We start from the raw sequence: 19006 nt of genomic DNA, 5'->3' as shown, positions 1-19006 counted from the left end.
TTATAAAGAAAGCTGAGCGCCGAAGAATTGATGCTTTTGAACTGTGGTGTTGGAGAAGACTCTTGAGAGTCCCTTGGACTGCAAGGAGATCCAACCAGTCCATTCTAAAGGAGATCAGTCCTGGGTGTTCATTGGAAGGACTGATGGTAAAGCTGAAATTTGAATACTTTGGCCACCTGATGTGAAGAGATGACTCATTTGAAAAGACTCTGATGCTGGGAAAGATTGAGGGCAGGAGGAGAAGGGGATGACAGAGGATGAGATGGCTAGATGGCATAACTGACTCAATGGAAATGGGTTTGGGTGGACTCCGGGAGTTGGTGATGGACAGGGAGGCCTGGCGTGCTACGGTTCATGGGGTTGCGAAGAGTCGGACATGACTGAGCGACTGAACTGAACAAATAGGGAAACTGAGGCTCAGAGAGGTTAAGTGATTTACCCAAGGTCTCCGTGTCAGCAAGTGACAGAGCTGGGGTTTGAATAAGGCAGGCCAGCTTGGGTCCACACACCACGTTACCTGCCTCCAGCCTGGGGTGCTACATAAGCTGCCTGAGCCGGTCATGGGCTGGGAAGACCAAGTGAGCCGACATGTGTCGGGGCCCTGGCATGTACGATGCCTCACTTACAGACTCAGTGCCCACTGAGGGCCCAGTATTCTGCTAGACCCTGCGGGGGCACCAAGATGACTGAGAGCTGGCCCTGCCCTCTCCCTGGGGGCTCGGAGGGGCTGTGCCCTCCCTCCCCACTACTCACTTCCCGAAGGCGAAGCACTCCAGGGTGACCTGCTGTCCCACCAGCGCGTAGGTCTCTGCTGGGAACCGGGCCTTGATGCTGGGAGCAAAAAGCCTGGTGTCTGCGGAGAGGGGAAGTGTGCACATCAGACAAATGTTCTAGGTCAGGGCTCCTATGCCTGTGACCTTAGCGCAGCTCAGAGCCTGTGTTTCTTGATTTCCTTTCCCATTGGCGTCTGGGGCAAGGCTCTGAGGCTGGGCCGCAGGAGGGCCCTGGGGTCCAGGCCCGGACCCTGTGCCCTCTGAGCTGCTCTTTACAGCTTTAGACGGAAAATCTGCATTCCCACCGACCTTGAGCCTTCAGCCCCCTCCCCCCGGCCCTGCGCACCAACCCTGACCTTCTGCGGCCAGGTTGAGCTGAGCAAACTTGCTGAAGACGCTCTTGGTGGAGAAGTCCATGTGGCTGGTGGCCAGGCAAGAGTAGTTGCCCAGGTCTGAGGCGTTGGTCCGGGCGATGTACAGGTTCCCTGTGGTCTGGGACACGAAGTGCCGCCCGTCCGTCGGGATAAAGTTGGGGAACTCATTGAGGAGCCAGCGGTAGGATAAGCCTGTGAAGGGGGCATGTGAGGGACCTGGGCCGCTGGTCAATGGAGCAGCTCTGCTGGGACCCCGCTGTGTGCTGGGGACCTGTAGACCTGGTCCTGAGAGCCACGGGGCCCTGAACTGGGGCTGGGGGGAGACCCAGAGGGAAGTCGCGTCTTTAGCCCCACTCTCAGGGAGTGCGGTCTGCTGGGGAGACAGCCTGCAGTGGTTGGCGGACACTCCCAGTCTGGGGTGCTGGGGGCACAGAGTCATCTGGAGCTGGGCACCCAGGGATCAGCACTCCAGGGCCCCTCACCACCGCTTACTCCTCCCTCTTCTGTGAGTGGCCGGACGCCTCCTGTACCCTCCCGCATCGCCCGGGGCCTGGCTCACCTGGGTAGTGGGCGGGCGGGTTACAGGGCAGCATCACCCCCCAGCCTTCGTGGGTCTTCACTGGGTCTCGCTCCTCCTTGGAGAATTCCTGCAGAACTGGAGGTGGAAACCAGGCCCTCAGGCGCTGGCCTTCTAGCCTGTGGGCCCTGCCCCGTCAGCCTCCGTGGGGCAGGAGTCACTCGCCCTTTCTGGACACCTCCCAGCACCCTCTTTGCCACCCCTCCAGCATCTCAGCCCCCCGTGGGGCTCACAGCCGAAGCGGAGGACAGCCTCTCTGCTGACGACAGTGCCCACGGGGTTGGAGGCCAGGCACTGGTAGACGCCAGCATCCTGGGCCTTGCTGGGGTTCATGATGACCAGGTTGCCTCCAACCAGCTGCTGGCGGGAGCCTGGCTCCAACTTCATCTCGGTGCCGTTCATCTTCCACCTGCAGTGGGGGTGGGGGGACTGATGTGAGGACAGCCTGCCGTCACCCAGGGCCTCCCGGCACCACCGCGGGGCCTCACCTATAGGTGGCCGGAGGGCTGGCCCGCGCGCGGCATGCCAGCGTCACCTTCTCCTCTGTGGACTCCTCTGGGAATAGCAGGCCAAGGGGCTGCTCTTCAAAGACAGGCCCAAAGGTAGCTGGGGATCCCCAAGCCGAGCTCCAAGCTGCAGGTGGGGGACATCACCAAAGGTCTCAGGGCCTCGGGGCCAGCTGGAGCCTGGTCTCCGATAGAACTTTCTGCAGTGATGGGAAGGTTCCATTTTTTGAACTGTCCAGTACAGTAGCCACTGGCCACTGTGCCCCTGAAATACGGCTGGTGCAGCTGAGTAACCACATTTTTAATTTTATTTAATTACAACTAATTAAAATTTCAATTTCAATAGGTTAGGCAGACCACAAATTTGGAAAACTCAGCAGTGGCCACAAGACTGGAAAAGGTCACTTTTCATTCACATCCCAAAGAAAGACAGTGCCAAAGAATGTTCAGCTTACTATACATTGCACTCATTTCATATGCTAGCAAAGTAATGCTCAAAATTCTTCAAGCTAGGTTTCAACAGTACGTGAACTGAGAACTTCCAGATGTAAAAGCTGGATTTAGAAAAGGCAGAGGAACCAGAGATCAAAATGCCAACATCTGTTGGATCATAGAAAAAGCAAGAGAATTCCAAAAACATCTGCCTCATTGACTATGAGAAAGCCTTTGACTGTGTGAATCACAATAAACTGGAAAATTCTTAAAGAGATGGGAATATCAGACCACCTTTCCTGTCTCCTGAGAAACTTGTATACAGGTCAAGAAGCAACAGTTAGAACAGGACATGGAACAATGGTTCAAAATTGGGAAAGGTACGTCAAGGCTGTATATTGTCACCCTGCTTATTAAACTCATATGCAGAGTACATCATACAAAACACCAGATGAATCACAAGCTGGGATAAAGATTGGCAGGAGAAATAAATATCAACAACTTCAGATATTCAGGTGATACCACCCTCATGGCAGAAAGTGAAGAGAAACTAAAGAGCCTCTTGATGAGAGTGAAAGAGGAGAGTGAAAATGCTGGCTTAAAACTCACGTGGGAATACGTGTACACCCGTGGCGGATTCATGTTGATGTATGGCAAAACCAATACAATACTGTAAAGTAATTAGCCTCTAATTAAAATAAATAAATTTAAATTTAAAAAAACCCTCAACTTTCAAAAAACTAAGATCATGGCATCCGGTCCCATTGCTTCATGGCAAATAGATGGGGAAACAACGGAAACAGTGACAGACTTGATTTTCTTGGGCTCCAAAATCACTGCAGACAGGGACTGCAGCCATGAAATTAAAAGATGCTTGCTCCTTGGAAGACAAGTCATGACAAACCTAGACAGCGTATTAAAAAGCAGAGACGTCACTTTGCTGACAAAGGTCCATGTAGTCAAAGCTATGGTTTTTCCAGTAGTCATGTATGGATGTGAGAGTTGGACCGTAAAGATGGCTGAGTGCCGAAGAATTGATGCTTTCAAACTGTGAAGCTGGAGAAGGCTCTTGAGAATCCTTTGGACAGCAAGATCAAACCAGTTTATCCTAAAGGAAATCAACCTTGAATATTCATTGGAAGCTCCAATACTTGACCATCTGATGCAAAGAGCCAACTTTTTGGGAAAGAGCCTGATGCTGGGAAAGACTGAAGGCAAGAGAAGGAGGCAGTAGAGATTGAGATGGTGAGATGGCATCACCAACTCAATGGACGTGAGTTTGAGCAAACTCCAGGAGATGGTGAGGACAGGGAAGCCTGGCGTGCTGCAGTCCATGCAGTTGCAAAGAGTTGGACATGACTTAATGACTAAACCACAAGGCAGACTCCATCTCGTCAAGTTCAGTCAATCACCCTTCCCTCGCAGGTACTGAGTACCTGCTGTATACTTAGCGCTGGGCTAGGGACTGAGTAGCACGGTGACTCCTTCCATCACACGGAGCCTGAGGTCCAGGAAGGAAGGCAGAAAGCTGACAGTGCAAGGAGGCAAGGACCGCGAAAGGGGTTGAGGTTCACGTGCAGGGACCCTTGGAGTGGAAGTGGCTGGAGGACTCACGGGAGAGCTGGCCTGTGGGGTGTGAGAGGGGCCTGGAGAGACGCCTGGAAGCCACAGGCCAAGCAGCAGGGAGAGGACATGTGGCCCTGGGCCTGTGCTCCTTCTGGGGCGCGTCCCCAGGGAATGTGCTGGGGCTCGGGCCTCTGTGGGCTGTCACAGGGCCCTTGGCCTCAGCTTCCTCACCTGGGAAATGGAAAGATGAACGCCCCTCCCGAGGCCCACAGCAGGGCCAGCCCGGCACAGGCTGTGCGCTCAGTGCCTGCTCCTGGACCCAAGTGAGGCACGGGGCGCGGACTAGGGGAAGGAAGGCTCGGGGCGGGTGGATGCTGTACAGGTGGCTTTGGGGCATTTTTATAAAATTTCCGTGTGACAATTCAAGAAAGAGAGGCCCAGAAAGGGGATCGGCTTGCCCATCGTCACAGGGCAAGCCTGGGGCACACACAGGTCTGGACCTTGGGTTCCTGGGTTTGCTGAGCGGATGGGCATCCCGCATGCAAAGGGCGTTTCTCTGCCTGGCCCCTCCCAGAGCAGATGCCTTGCTCTTCCAGGCGCGGGTCTGGGCTCCCTGTGGGGGGATGTGAGGCAAAGGGCAGGGTCCCACACTCGCCTCAATGTGCTGACCGGGTGGCCGGGCATGCCTTGCCTTTGTGGTGTCAGGCAGGAGCCAGGCCACCCCTAGTTGGCTCCTGTCCCTCAGTGAAGCTGATTTTAGCCTCCTTGGAGGGTCGTGGGGTGGGGTCCCCATTAACTAATTAGCGCCTACTCTCCTGGTTCATCCAGCTGTCAGCCTTAGTCCAGGGGCGGGGATGGACCCCATGCCACAGCTGAGGCCCGGTTCCAGACCCCTGGGAATGATGGCAGCTGCTAAGCAGCTCTCAGAATGGAGGGGGAGGCAGGGCTTCCTGAAACAGCACCCTGCCTCCCCCCACCCCCAGCCGTCTCTCTCCCTCATGGCTGCCCCGGGCCTCAGAGATGGCCCAGCTTAATCCCGAGTTAATGATGGTGGTGGAGGGGAGGGACCCCTGCCCCAGCTGGGACTGTGCAGACGGGCGGGGGAGGCAGCCAGGCTGCTGGGAACAGCCCTGCATAATCGCAGCTTCCAGGAAGTCTGTCTGCACAGTGGGGGTGGGTGGCTGAGTGGGCCCGGGGCACACTGATGCTTCAAGACTGGCTTCCTTCTGCACTTGATCCCAAGCTTGACCCCCTGCACTAGGCCATATACACACCCTCACCCCAACATCCACACATGCACACTTTCCACACCTGTCATGTACGCTCACTTCCTCACGTGTACACAGACATCCACATATATACATACATGACTCTCTAAGCTACTCCAGGAGTCAGATATATACGTTTATACACACATCAGGTTCCACGCACAGACGGCTACAAATGTCCACATATACTTGTATATGTGTATACATATACAAAATGGGCGTTCATAATATCCAGGCATTAATAATCACAAAATAGATGCTATCTCTTGAGGGCTTACTCTTTATCAAATATCATGCTCCACATTTCTTTTTTGTAACCTCTTTACAAGATAGGTACCCCCATTTTATTGTTTGGCTAATCTGAAAACTGAGACTTAGAGGTTAAAAAACTGGCCCCAAATCACACAGCGAGAAGGAGCAGATCTGGGGTGTGGCCCCTGGCCAGCCTCCCCCAGAGCCACGTCCTCAGCCACAGGGCTCAGGATCCTTGACCTGTTTCCCAACAGCAGCATCAGAGGTGCTGATCCGTCCTGAAGGTACTGAATCAGCATCTCTAGGAGGGAGGCCAAAGAATCTAGATTTTAAAGGGGCTGCATGGACGTTCTGAAGGGCAGTTAGAGTTGCGAGCCACTGCACTGTGTGTAAGGACTTCTATACACGTTTGTCATCCCCTCAAATGCAGTATGTCCTCCGTGCAATAACTCTCTCACATCTCCACCCTCCCAAACATCCACAGGCACACACTCACTCACCCCATGCCTCCCTATGAGGCTCCACACACATCCACCCACGTCTGCATGCACACACACACACACATACACACACACACACACACACACAGACTCCCGGGCAAATCCGCCCCCTCCATGCTCTCCTTGTTTGACAACCTCTCTGATTCTCTCCTGATTCCCTGTCCTGACAACCCTGCTCCTCAATGCACAGGCTTCGGGGCCTCACGGAGGAAGCAGAGAAGGAGCTGGGAGCGTGCAGGGGAAGCCGCACTGCGCGGCTTTGCACTGGGGCGCAGGAGTCCAACACTGTGTCCCCACGGTGGGTGCACAGAGACAGCTAAGAGCCGAGGCCCCTTCCGGGACGAACAGCTGTGGGACACTCCACTCTTCCCTCTGCCGCTCCGCCAGGGGGCCGACCAGGTCCCACCTCCCCAGGCCTTCCTGCCTCTCAGGGTCTAAGGACTCCGGAGGCTGCCCATGCTGTTTGCCCAGGACTGAGCTGCCCCTGAGGGTCTGGAATGTGGAGGAGCCCAGGCACCCCTCCTCTGCTCTCTCTGGGCTAGATGTCTCCTGCTCCCTGAAGCCTGGGCTACCTAGCCCAGCAGCACCTCCAGGCCTGGGAGCCCCGGCACCAGGAGCTAGGCCAGGGCTGGGCGCCTGGGAGGCTCTCTTACTTCCTAGCAGCCTCACTGAACTGGGTGCAGGGCTGGGAGGCGGTCAGAACATGAAGACATCTGACAGTATACCAGTGGGGTCCCTCCCTGCCCAGACGAGGAATTTAAGGTGTGCAGCCCTGCAGGGGACCGCGGGGCGAGGAGGTGGAGTCCGAAGCGGTTAGGGCTCCAGAAGGACATCAGACGATGGGCACGCTTTCTCCCGTGGCGATCTTTAAAGGGAAAGGACATGTCTGTGGGTCTAGGCTGGGGGGTCAGGGAGGAGAGACCGAGCAGCGGTCCCAGCAGGCACTTGAGTGGCAGAGGCTGCTGGAGACGCTCTGGCTCTGCCAGCCCGGCCTCGGAGCCTGCGGCTTGCTCCGCCCCACCCCTTCCCCTTCTGCCTGCCCCGCCACCTGGGATCCCCGGCTTGAGAACCTTGCCTTGGGCCTCTCCTGCCTGCTTCCTGGGCACCCTCTGCTCTGCCTCATCTCTGCGCAGACCCTGTTCCACATTTGGTCCATCTGCCAGGGCTCAGCATTGCCCTGAGGAGCCCTCCCTCCCAGAGTTTTGTGGTCAGGGGACCCTAGAGCGGTCCTATCCAACAGAGCATTATGTGAGGATGGAAATATTCTATAATCTGTGCCGTCCAATACGGCCACGAGGCCTTGAAGTGTGGCTAGGACAGTTAAGCAGCTAATTTTTAATTTCATCTTGCAGCCTTAAGGGCTACAACCCTGCACTAATGTGGAGCTCTGGCTGTGCCGTAGTCTTGCTGTGTGACCCAGGGCAAGCCATTCACCCTCTCTGGATCATGTTTCTTTCATCTACAATGAGACAAAGACTCGTCCCCTCTCCTCCTAATCTCAGGAAAAGTAAAATCCACAGACACGAAAATTCCGCAAGGAAATGGCCTCACGCTGAAGTGCTACAGCAGTGCAGAGCCAGTTCTCTCTAGTCATCCCTAACATCCCGACACATCGCTGCTGCCTCCGGAGCCCGGACAAGCCCTCTTACCTGGCGTGGAGACTAGGGCCACAGCTACCAGCATCAGCAGGTGTGCTTTCCTCCCGAGGGGCGTCCCCATGGTGGGCGCTCCAGGTTGGGGTGGGCAGCGGAGACGAGCCTCAGCCCAGCACAGGGAGCATCCGGCTGGAGGCTGAGAGGGACCTGGGGGGACAGAGGGATGGGGAGGCCTCGGAGCTGAGCAGCACACCAGCCGGCAACGCTTCTGCAATCAGCCCGAGAAGAGGCTGGAGTCGCTCCCACCCTCCCCAGGGCCCCGGGGAAGAGCCTGGCTATTGCCCAGCAGCGCTTCCCGGGCTGAGTGCCTCCTGCTGGCCCCCTGAGGGTCTGGCCCTGCCCCGGGCCCCCTCCCCTCCTCCTGCCGCCCGCTGGGTGGTGCTGCTCGGGAAGTGAAGGCAGTGACTAATCGGGAGGCAAGAAGGCGATGCCTGTTCACCAGGAACAGCTCTCCTGGAGGGCTGGAGGGGCCGGGGCCTGAGCCCGGGTGTGAGGAACCAGCTCCATCTTCTCAGGCCCACTCTCCCCGGTCCCGCTCCCCAAGTGGCTGGGTTGGAGGGTAATGAGGGCCTCTGTGAGCTGCCTCTAGTCTCCAGGAACCAGCCTTATTTTCTAGCAGTGGGGAGGAGTTTCACTGGTTCAGCCCTCCCCTCTCGCCCTTATGTGCAGTGCATGATGGAGCCATAACTGTGGCCCCCTTAGCAAGGCTCCCAACCAGATGGACTAGCGGTCCTGACAGGCCTCTGGGCAAGAGATAACGCAGCTCCTAGACAAACTTCCTGCCTGCCAAGACGAGTTGCCCTTCTCCAGGGTATCCTCATGACCCAGAGATGGATCGATCCAGGGATACAACCTGGTATCAATACAACCAGGTTCGATTAACCCAGGGATCAACCAGGGATTGACCCAGGGATCCAATCTGGGATCAATTGAACCAGGTTCGATCAACCCAGGGATCGAACATGGTTCTCCTGCCTTACAGGCAGATTCTTTACCGCCCGAGCTACCCAGGGAAGTCGGGATGAACAGAGACTTGGTTAAATCCTGAAGACCTGGAAAACGTGCTCCCTGGGGACACCAATAGCAATCAGAGCCTCTTTCCCTCAGTCTGAGAGGCGGGGGCCTCAACCTGGAGCAGGAGCGGGGCCGCCTACTCCCGTCTCCAGGCAAACCCGTGCAGTTTGGGGGAGTGTGGTGTCTCAGGGGCCTCCTTCCGGTGGTCAGAGTGAGCCTGGGTTGCGGGGCCCCCAGGCTGCAGGGAGAGGTCTCACGGCTGCAGGTCCCACCTCTCAGCCCCGCCACCTGCTTTGCAGGAAGCTAAGAGCAGAAGGAGAGGGTCAAAGGTTGAGGGAGACAGCCTGGCTGGGGACTCCGCTGCTAGCTTGCTCCAAAACCCACGTGCTCTGTGCTTCAGCGTCCTCCTGTGGAAAGCGGGTGCTCTGGTGTGTCCTCCAGCTCTGAGACAGCGGTGCCCCCGAGTGCAGGGTGACCGAGGGCCTGGGAATGCTGGCTTGAATCGGGGTGGGCAGTGGAGGCCTGGGGCCCGTGCAGGACCTGCAGACCAGGCAAGCTCAGGGTCTCTCTGCCTCACTGTGGGCTCCACTCCCCGCAAAGAAGGGGCTCCCAAACCTCTTTCAGCCTCAGCATGGGCCAGCACCACCCTTTTCCTGCCTCCCCAGCAGCCTCCCAGCAGCTGGGAAGGTTGGGGGGAGAAGCGGCCGCAGGGCTCAGGGACGATGTGGGCTGAGGAGCTGGGTGTTCTGTGGGGGGTGGGTTTACACTGGTGCACCCCCTCCCCTGCCCCAACTCCAGCATCGTGCCTCTCCCCACGTCAGGTAGGCCCAGACCCACCTCACCGCTTGCCCCTCCCCATTCTTGTCCCTTTCCGCTCCAGACCTCGACCCAAGGTTTCGTTGCTTCCAGCGTGTCGGACACTCCCCCAGGGCCCTTGGTGCAGAACAGGCTCACCTGCCTGAGAACAGCTGTCGTGTCAGACGCTCACACTCACACTCACACAGTGGGCTGACCAGGCTTCAGTCCTGCTTAAGAGTTACCCCAGGGCAGACAGACACACACACACCCTCCTACTCTCACACACACTACCTCACACACACACAGTCTCACACAGGCTCTCAGGTTGCTAGGGTCAGCAGGGTGCTCAGTCATGGGAGAATCTAGAAGCAGGACCCTGGAGCGTCACAAATGCAGGAAGCTGTTCTCATGACAGGGAGCCAGTGGGCACTGGAAACCACCTCAGGCTTTGGAATCACAGACAGGAGTCGGTGACCTTGGCTTCGTCTCCTAACAGTGTTGTGAGCTTGGCCGAGTCTTCCTCCCTGGTGGACCTCAGTGTCCTCATCTGCCAAGTGGAGACCATAGCACTTCCTTCCCAGAGCGGTTGGGAGTGGTCAGTGAGGTATGGAGCGTCCCGCAGGGGCAGTCCTCGGGCTGTTTGGACTTGCCTTGGCTGACGGTGGGGGCGGGGGCACGGAGAGAGGACGGGGCAGCAGACCCCTTCCCACTTCAGCCAGAGCAGCTCCCTTACATTTGCTGTATCCACTGGACTTTCCTCCCAGGTTCCCTCTACACAAAGAGACCCGCGGTTCCGAACGGTTTGAAAACGTCTCTTTGGCAGTGTGCCCCATCCAGAGTCTGGCCCAGAGAAGGTGCTCAGTCATCGTTCGCCGCCTGCCCTCTGTCTGCCAGTCCTGAGAGCTCACAAGGGTGAGGGTGCAGGCTCGGGGAGACGTTCCCTTATCCTGAGCTGCCCGAGCGGCGCAGAGATGGATGGACAGGGACCGGAGGCCGGTCTGCAGACTTGGGCAGGGGGCTGCTGTGCCCACCAGCAGTGCTGGAGAGAGTGGATGGGTGTGCGTGTGTATGCATGCATGTGATGTCTGTGTGCATCTGTGTGTTCCGTATGTCCCTGTGTATGTGTCTGGTCTGGTCTTCTGTCTCTGTGTGTATGCATGTATCTGTGTGTCTGTGTATGGGGGGAGTATCTGTTCTTTGTGTATATGCCTCCGCGTGTGTGTGAGTGTGTGTGTCTTACGTCTCCGCCCAGCACAGGGTGTGAGGACCCAGCCCTGCCTTGCTTCTCTGTGATCTGCACCCTGGATCATTCCCCTCCACATGACAGTGGTCAGAAGTATCTGCCATCTCTTTTGCTTGCTGTTCTTTCAGTTGCTAAGTCATGTCTGACTCTTTGAGACCCCAAGGACTATAGCCCGCCAAACTCCTCTGTCCATGGGACTTTCCAGGCAAGAATACTGGAGTGGGTTGCCATTTCCTTCTCCAGGAGATCTTCCTCGCCCAGGGATTGAACCTGCATCTCTTGCACTGGCAGGCGGATTCTTTACCGCTGAGCCACCAGGGAAGCCCTGGTTATCTCTCTTACTGTAAGTGATTATCACACATCATGAATAACACGATCCCTCTACTCATCCTTCAATTTAATCCGGGCTTCAATCCGTCACCTCTAGGTTCAAGCACCCTGGGCATCCCTGGGGACTGAGACCTGTGGCCCCAGAGGAGACGTGGGTGTGGAAGGGCTGGGACCGGGCGTGTCTAGGGTTGTCCTCTGGGATCACTGGCGACTGATCAACTCAACCAGATGTGCACTGAGCCAAGGCCTTGTGTGAACACCCCCCCCGCCCGCCGCCACACACACACCCTCCCTCCGCCCGCTCCCCCTACAGAGCCTGGGTCAGAGATAGGAGGCACTGGCATGCAGCCTTGTCTTGTGTCCGTCCCCACTGTATATTTAAGACCGTGTGCCAGGCACTGTGCTAAGCATTAGGGGTGGGCAGGAACAACACCACCACACTTGCAGAGCCCCTGCCCAGCTGAATGCAACCGGAGGATGTGCTCGAAAGCCTCAAGGGTCAGTCATCTCCCACACCAGCCCTGTGACACACTCTAGAACACCCAGGATGGAGCTCGGGCTGGAGTGGAGCTATGCCAGGCCCAGAGCTGGCCCCAGGCAGCTGCCCTGGCACGGGGGTGGGCAGGCACAGGCTGGCACAGGCGGGCACAGGCTGCCACTATTTGGGACCCGTCCTGAGAGAACGTAGGAGTTTATAGCTGCTCGAGGTTCAGGGGAGCTGGCTGAGTTGCTGGGCCTGGGGGACAAAGGATCTGGGAGACCACTGGGGATTGGGAGGCTGGGAGCTGGACTCTCCCAGGGTCTGCGGGCTGAGGACCCCTGCTCAGGGCCAATCAGCAGATGAAAGATGCCCTCCACCAAGTGCTTCCCCTAGGGTACTGAGTTCCCGGCCCTGGAATCTGTCTCTCCTTTCCCCTGACAACGGAGATCTGAGCAGGTTTGGGATGAATGGGGGTAGGAAAAGGAGTTAGGAGCCCAGTTGAGGGCAGAGACTCAGTGACTTCTTATAAGCCACTAGGGATTACAGGGGCACCCTGGGTTCCCCGCACCCGGCACACTGCTTAAAGGCGGTGGCGGCGGGGGGGGGTCTGGTGTTGACAGGTCTCATGCTTACTAGCCAGTGTAACCTTAGGATAACCAACCGATATAACCCCAGTTACTGTATGTTACTGAACTCTGAGCCTCAGTCTCTGTCTGCAGAATGGGGATGTACCCACCTCCCGGGACTCCTGTGAGGTCAGCAGCATTCCTGGCCCATAGTAAGTGCTTGAGAAACATCAGAGCTTGTCACTGAGAACCCTCACCAGTCTCAAGCGCGGGCACCAGCACACCGAGGGACACACAAGTGTGCCCACAGACACCACGCCTGGCTGTGAGCCTGGCTTCCACACGGTCACAACATTTGGGCCACACTCACATGTATCGGGAACACTGATAGACTCCCCCCTCCCCGTCTCCCTGGACGGGTGCCTTCCCCCTTCACCCCTGCGGGTGTGGGGGGCCTCGGCAAGCACCCACAGGCATGCTGTTGCAGACGAGGACACAGGGGCACACGGTCACACCCAGACTCTGTGCGTGCAGGAGGGCACCTGGCTCGGACACACACGTGGGCTTCCCCGAGCAGGTACTTCTCATCAGCCACCCCACCTCCTGCCTGTGGAGTCTAAGATGGGAGGGGGACTCTGGCTATGAAAGGAATTGCCTATGAAGGGGTCCTGGGATGTGACCACCATCTTCCAGAAAGGTCTAAACCATCTCCATGCCCCTGGGAGGATGGGGTCTGCAGTGGCCTCGTGGGGCTGCGTGCCCAGTGGGGCGGGAGCTGGCAGGTAGAGGACTGTGCCTGAGAGGCCTCAGTGGTGGGCGGCTGATGTCCTGAGCTGGAGCAGGTCCCCGGGTGTGTTGGGTGGGAGGGGAAACCCCTCAGTCCCCATGGGAACAGGGACTGCTTGGGGACAGGGCAGGCTGGCCGCGGTCCTGCCCTGGCCTGCTCCCGGTGCTCCCTCCCTCCTGGGCCCTACTGGTCTCTGCAAGCTCTTTGTATTTGCAGCTGGTGCCCTGAGGCCCTGCCCTGGCACAACCGTGCCCTCTGGGGAGACCTGAGACTCCCAGGCTCGCGGATCTGCCTAAGCGTTGGGCCCTGGTCTGGCGGAGTCGGCCCTTGATCTGAGGCCTGGAGTCTTTCCCTCCCGTGCCCACCCTCTCCACTGAAGAGACCCTGCAAAGTGGGGAGTGGACAGAAGGGGCAAGTTCTGCGGGCTTCTGAGGGGACCTGGAGGTGGGGCATGCAGCGCCCAGACTCCATGGTTCCTGCCTGCCTGCCTGCTAAGCGTGGGGTCTGGGGGCAGAAGAGGAGAGGGCTTTGGAGGAGGGCCCCTTTCTGCGACATCAGGAGTGGGAGCAATTGTTCCAACTTGGTTTGGAAGATCCAAATCAGGAATAAATCAGTGGAGCAATTTTGCATGTCCCCTCTTCTCTGAGAGGATCTGCTGAGAGGAGATTTCCCCGTTTCTGGACAGGCTGGTTCAGAACCAAACCTGGCCGGGCTGGGTTTGAACTTGCTCCTCCCCTTCGGCTAGTGTCCACTCCAGGGCCCCGGTTAATCACACCTGTGGGGCTATGCTGCACGAGGGCCACCCTTCCGCCAGACCCAGGGTGGAGAAGCCTTTGGTCTAAGAGGCGGGCAGACATGGAGAGGATGCAGGCTGGAAGAGACCAGCAGGTTTCATCCAGGTGGGGTGCCCTGAGTGTGGGGTGGGAGTCATCAGATAAAGAAGCGGAGGTGCCCTTGGGTCGGCCCATGTCCTGCGATGGAGTGTGCTCGGTTTTGGGTGAGACCATCACACACCTTAGCTGTGGTTTGCACCCTCTTTGGGTAAACAAGGAAACGTGGGCTCAGTTTATAGCAAGAGAACTCATTAAACCCATGGAAGGACTTCTTCACTCCAGGATGGTTACCATCAGGGCATGGAACCCACAAAAACTTCCATGAATATTCCAAGTTAGCAAAACCCCAGGGGGTTTGGTCTAGACTGGAGAGGTCGAGAAGGGTGAGAGGTGGCCAGCATGGAAGAGGGAGAGAAAAGGATGCCTGTCTGCCCATGGATTCCTGAGTCACTCCCGCCTGTATTTATTGCAGGATGACCTGGAACTGGGAGAAATTTACAGGGTCATCCAGCCCAATTTCTACTCCAGGCAAGAGTGCCTCTCAGCTTGGCCCGGACCCCACGTCCCCGCCCCTCACACAGTCATGGGAAAGAAGGCTGCCCCAACTCCTCATGGCTCATCGTCCTGGTGAGGAAGTCGCTCCTGCAGTCTAGCTTCAGTCCCTCTTGCTTCATTGGCATATCTGTTGCTCTAGTTCTTTTTTTCCCTGTGAATCCAACCCTGTGGTTCTGACCTTAGGTTTCTGAGATAAGCTTTCTCACAAACATTTGGCTGAGGACATCTCTGGGGGTCGGGAGCACTGTGCCTTCTCAAAGGGTGCAGCTTCCCTGATAGACACTTTGGGGGCACCTCTTTCTTAGTACTGCTCCTGAGGAGCGAGTCTGGTCAGCCAGTCAGAGACCATCCTGCTGAGCGCACTGCCTCAGAGGCCCTTCCCACACGTGTCTATTTAAACAACTGCTGGCAGAGAAGGTGCTGGAGCGGAGTTGCATAAGGAGTGAAATCCTGGGTGGGGGGGACGGTGTGGGGTGCATTTGACCGGCAGGGAGCCTGCAGAGAGAGCTTGGGGGTGTAGACACTGGGTGGGGAGTAAGAGGGGAATAAGCGAGGCCCCTCTGCTCAGGCAGTGTGCTTCTGCGTCCCCTGCCGCTCAGGGGGGGCCCAGAAGGAGAGGGGGCGTAGGGGACTTTGCTGCCGTGGGCGCAGCGGCCCCTCCATGTCTGTCTCACCTCAACCCCCTCCTGATGGCTGGGGGCTCCTGGTAGATCTCATGGGGAAGGAGAGAGAACTCTGACCTTGGGTGAAAGCTGTCCTCGAGGGGACCTGCAGCCTGGCTGGAGAGGGTTAGATGGTGGGCCCCGGGTGGGGCGTGGACCTCCCTGCTCCCAAGGCCAGGGTCGGGCATGTCTCCGCCCCACCTCCGGCCCACCCTCGCTGCCCTCGGTCCCATCGGGTCTCTCTGAGGGCCCCTGGGAAGCAGGGACGTGGAGGCTGGGAGATGAGTCCCAGACGGCTGCCGGGAATTTGATGAGACCAGCGACACCCTGGCTAACGTGGGGTCTTCCTCCTCCCGCCTCCCTTCGAGCAGAAGGACAGGATGCCAGCTGGGCTGGGGAAGGAGGCTGGGGCTTTGGGGGTCAGGCCGGAAGGCAAGGGTGAGAGGAGTCTGACCCGCTGCGGGCTGGATGTAAAGCAGGGGGAAGTTAGGAGCAGGAAACCCGGGGGCGAGCAAGTCCAGGTTCTCCGGGGCAGGGGCCATGGGCACTCCCAGCTCCAGAACCTCTAAACAACCTTGACTGACAGCTTTTCCCTCAGGACTCAGGCTCAGCCCCCACCGGTCTGTGGCTTTGTCCCCGTGCGAACGCTCTCCTTCCACACAGGCGCTGTCTCAGCTTACCCCTCCTTCCTCGCGCCCCAGACGTGGGGACCCCTCCTGGAGGAGGTGATGGCTGCGCCCCCCGCCTCTGGCTTGGGGAACCCCATGGTGGGACAGGACTGCCTTCTCTTTCAAGACCCCCGAGGTGGCACCCCTCCCCCTTCCGGCCCATCCCCTCCCCCGCTGGAAAGTCAAACTTCTGTGCCTCCTTCACTGCCACCGGCGAGGATGGGGGGCCCCGAGGAGACGGGGAGGGTGGGCAGGGCGGAAGGGATGTGACTTGACCCAGGTTCTCCTCCCTAAGTCCGGGCCCCTGGACGGGCCTTTGCCTAAACTTGTGCTCCAGTCTCCCTTTACCTCCCGCAGCCTCCCCTCTGTCTAACAGAAGCAGGACTTCATAAAGAGGTCACCCTGCACGGGCAGGCCACGTCCGGCCAGTCAGGTTTGCTCCCATCCAGGGACACGGCAGGCCGGGGCACGGGGGCCTGGCCTCACTCACGGACAGTCAAGCCCTGGGCCAGGGGCACAGGGCAGGGCTGTGGCCTCTGCCCACTCTGGGGGCAGTCACTGCTGCCAGCCTGTGGCTTGAGCTCCTGGACACACTCTTGGGGTTCAGCTTCCCGGCCAGGCCTGGCCTGCCAGGGCCCTGCGGGGTGCCACCTATGTTGACAGGGCGGAAGGGGTCTCGATCCCGGCTGCCCCTGGGGGGCTGGGGCGAGAAGTCAGACGGGCCCCTGCCAGCCGGCTGGGGTTTCTGCTCTGCCTCTGTGCCCTGCCCCCCGCAAAGGAACTGAGCGCCCAGCCCCTGCCCACAGCGGTGCCCCGGGAAGCCCCTGGGCTGGAGGAGACAAAAGCGGCTGGCACCTACCTGGGATGTAAGGAGGGTGTTGGCCGGGGAAGGGGGACGCCGCTCACGCCGGGGAGCCGAGCCAGCCGGTCTGCCGGCCCCGGGCCGCCCTCCTCCGCTCCGCTCCCTCAGCCCCAGCGCTCGCTGCCGTCCTGGTGCAGCGGCGGGCGAGGGCGCGCGTGTGCGCGTGTGCGTGTGTGTGCGCGTGTGTGCCGCCGGTTCACTGCAGCATCTCTGCACCGAGATGTGCTCCTCCCTCTCGTCGGCGCCACTCACTGGCTGGCTCGGTCTCAGGCTGGAGACGCGCCCCGGCCCCTCCCTTCCCCAGCCGCCCAGCTTCACCTCATTTGCTTCCCGTGTTTAAGGGCCGTGCGCGTCTTCCGTGAGGCTCGGGCGGCTCAGCTCCTGCGCCGCCTGGCCTCTGCCCCCGCCCTCCCTGCCCAGCGCCGAGCTGAAGGGCTGGAGAGGGTGCGCTGAGGAAGCACGAAAGAGTGGCTTAGTCCTCAAGCCCTGAGACCCATGGAAGCAAACTCCATGTAGCCCTTAGAGGAAGGGCTGCAAATTAGAAACGAGGTGCGGGCCGAGTGGGGTGGAGGGCTGCCTCTGATCGTCTTTATTGTTTCCCCTGTTTATGAGAGAATAAGGTGGGCTCTTGGTCAAGATAACCGAACATTAGAGGAAATTTTAAAATAGATAGTGAATGTACCTTAGCAGATTTAAATTACATGCCTCCGGGTTTATTAATTTAATGTAAATAATTACATGGGTTATTAGTATTATTTTATGCAAATGGATCACCTCATATATCATTGATTGGCAAAATATTTTAAAATTATATAGTAGACCTTGAGCCACTTCTCACACTTTCAACCAACCCGCAGTGTGTTGTCATGAAAAGCCCACTAGGCTAAGAGTCTGGGTCTTTGCAGGCAGTCTGGGCCCTCCAACTAGTTTGACTGAATGTTCTAGGCTGAGTGCGTTGTCTTCCTGAGCCTCATCGATCACCTGAAGGGGCTAAAGATGGCCAGGGTCCCTGCCGGCTCTGAGATTCTAGGTGCTCACTTGGTGAGTGACACGTCTCCCCCCCTCTGCTCCTGTGCTGGGCAGGCGTGCCCCGGGAGGCTGGGGCCTGGAGGAGGAGGGACGAGCCGTCTGTGGCGGCCGTGGCCCGGCAGGCTGTCACTGTGCCCCGACCCTGGTCCACCTGCTGTCTAGCTCGCACAGACGGGACCAGTGAGCGGTCCAGATGCTGAAGCAGCTGGTGGGGGCAGGCCAACATCAGAGCTTTAAGGGGCATACCTGTCAAGCCTGGAGCATGGCCATCAGAGCTTTCAGGGGACATACCTGTCAAGCCTGGAGCGTGGCTCCATGTATTTTTGAGTGGAGGGGGACACAGAGGCTTGGGACGGGCCTGGATCGACAGAGAAGGGACCTGGAAAGGGAGGAGGAGGTGTGGTCTGAGGGAGGCCTGTAGCTCAGCCTCCGAGGCCAGAATGCCTGCCCGGGTCCCATCCACTCTCCCCCCTCCAGGGCCTTCCGCTGCCCCTGCATGTAGCTTTCCCAGCTCGGGGACAGTCTTCCTCGTTCTTGATGGAGGCTCTGTGAGCCACATCTCCTGGATAACTTGGACTGCTGCTGAGCAAGTCCCTTCCGGGATGTCCTTCCTTCTGCCTCTGCCCACGCTGTCCTTGTCTGTCTGTCTTCCTGAGGCTGGCACTTGGCCTCAAGCTTCTGAGGTTAGCCCCGCCCTCTGACCCCACCCATGTCAACCAAGGCTCTGATGAGAGCGCCCCGAGTTCTCTCCAAGCAGAAACGGCTGCCAAGAGGGGTTGGCTCAGCTGCTGCCCTGGGAGAGGCGGACTGGGCATTGGCTGACTCAGGGGCCAATGGTCTGGAAATGTTTGCAGAGGGATTGCTTTAGATTGACACTGCTGTCTTTATGACTGTTTTAGGACAGCTGCCGCCTTTGTGGTGGGGGGTGGGTCCTTGGGGAGGCCACGGTTCCCATCCCAATGATACCGGTGACTAGGGGCTCTAAGATGTTCTCAGACCCCTCTGCAACCTGCCTGCCCTGCCCCTGGGCTCCAGAAGCCACAGTAAGTGCAAACAAGGGTGCTAACTGAGCCCAGGACTGGATTTGGGGCAGTATCTCCCAAAGTTTCATCTCGGAGGGATATGGGGGGCTTGGGGGCTCCTCACTGCCTCAGGTGCTTCTGTTTCTGACAAAAGAGTGGGCTGAGCCTTTGGGGGTCTAGGCTGAGTTTTGCTTGTGGGTCCATTAGATTGATAATGGCAACGGCATTTTATATTATTATTAATTATTGTATA

The 19006-nt window shown here is 58.2% G+C and overlaps 1 protein-coding gene across 1 annotated transcript in view; it reads right to left on the bottom strand.

Annotated features, from left to right (window-relative positions):
* CNTN2 (contactin 2) overlaps window positions 1-17002 on the bottom strand; it is a 33367-nt gene extending 16365 nt beyond the window's left edge. The window contains exons 1-7 of the mRNA XM_003587046.6: window positions 16700-17002; window positions 7898-8050; window positions 2213-2357; window positions 1958-2133; window positions 1707-1802; window positions 1130-1339; window positions 754-853 (exon numbers count right to left, since the gene is read on the bottom strand). Of these exons, the coding sequence (XP_003587094.2) occupies window positions 754-853; window positions 1130-1339; window positions 1707-1802; window positions 1958-2133; window positions 2213-2357; window positions 7898-7967 (797 nt within the window). The 5' untranslated portion in view covers window positions 7968-8050; window positions 16700-17002. The remainder of the gene's footprint in view (window positions 1-753; window positions 854-1129; window positions 1340-1706; window positions 1803-1957; window positions 2134-2212; window positions 2358-7897; window positions 8051-16699) is intronic.
* Window positions 17003-19006: the final 2004 nt, after the last annotated feature.

Source organism: Bos taurus, chromosome 16 (assembly GCF_002263795.3).
Source record: "Bos taurus isolate L1 Dominette 01449 registration number 42190680 breed Hereford chromosome 16, ARS-UCD2.0, whole genome shotgun sequence".
NCBI lineage: Eukaryota > Metazoa > Chordata > Mammalia > Artiodactyla > Bovidae > Bos > Bos taurus.
Note: the sequence above shows the minus strand (reverse complement) of the source record. Positions and strands in the feature narration are given on the sequence as shown.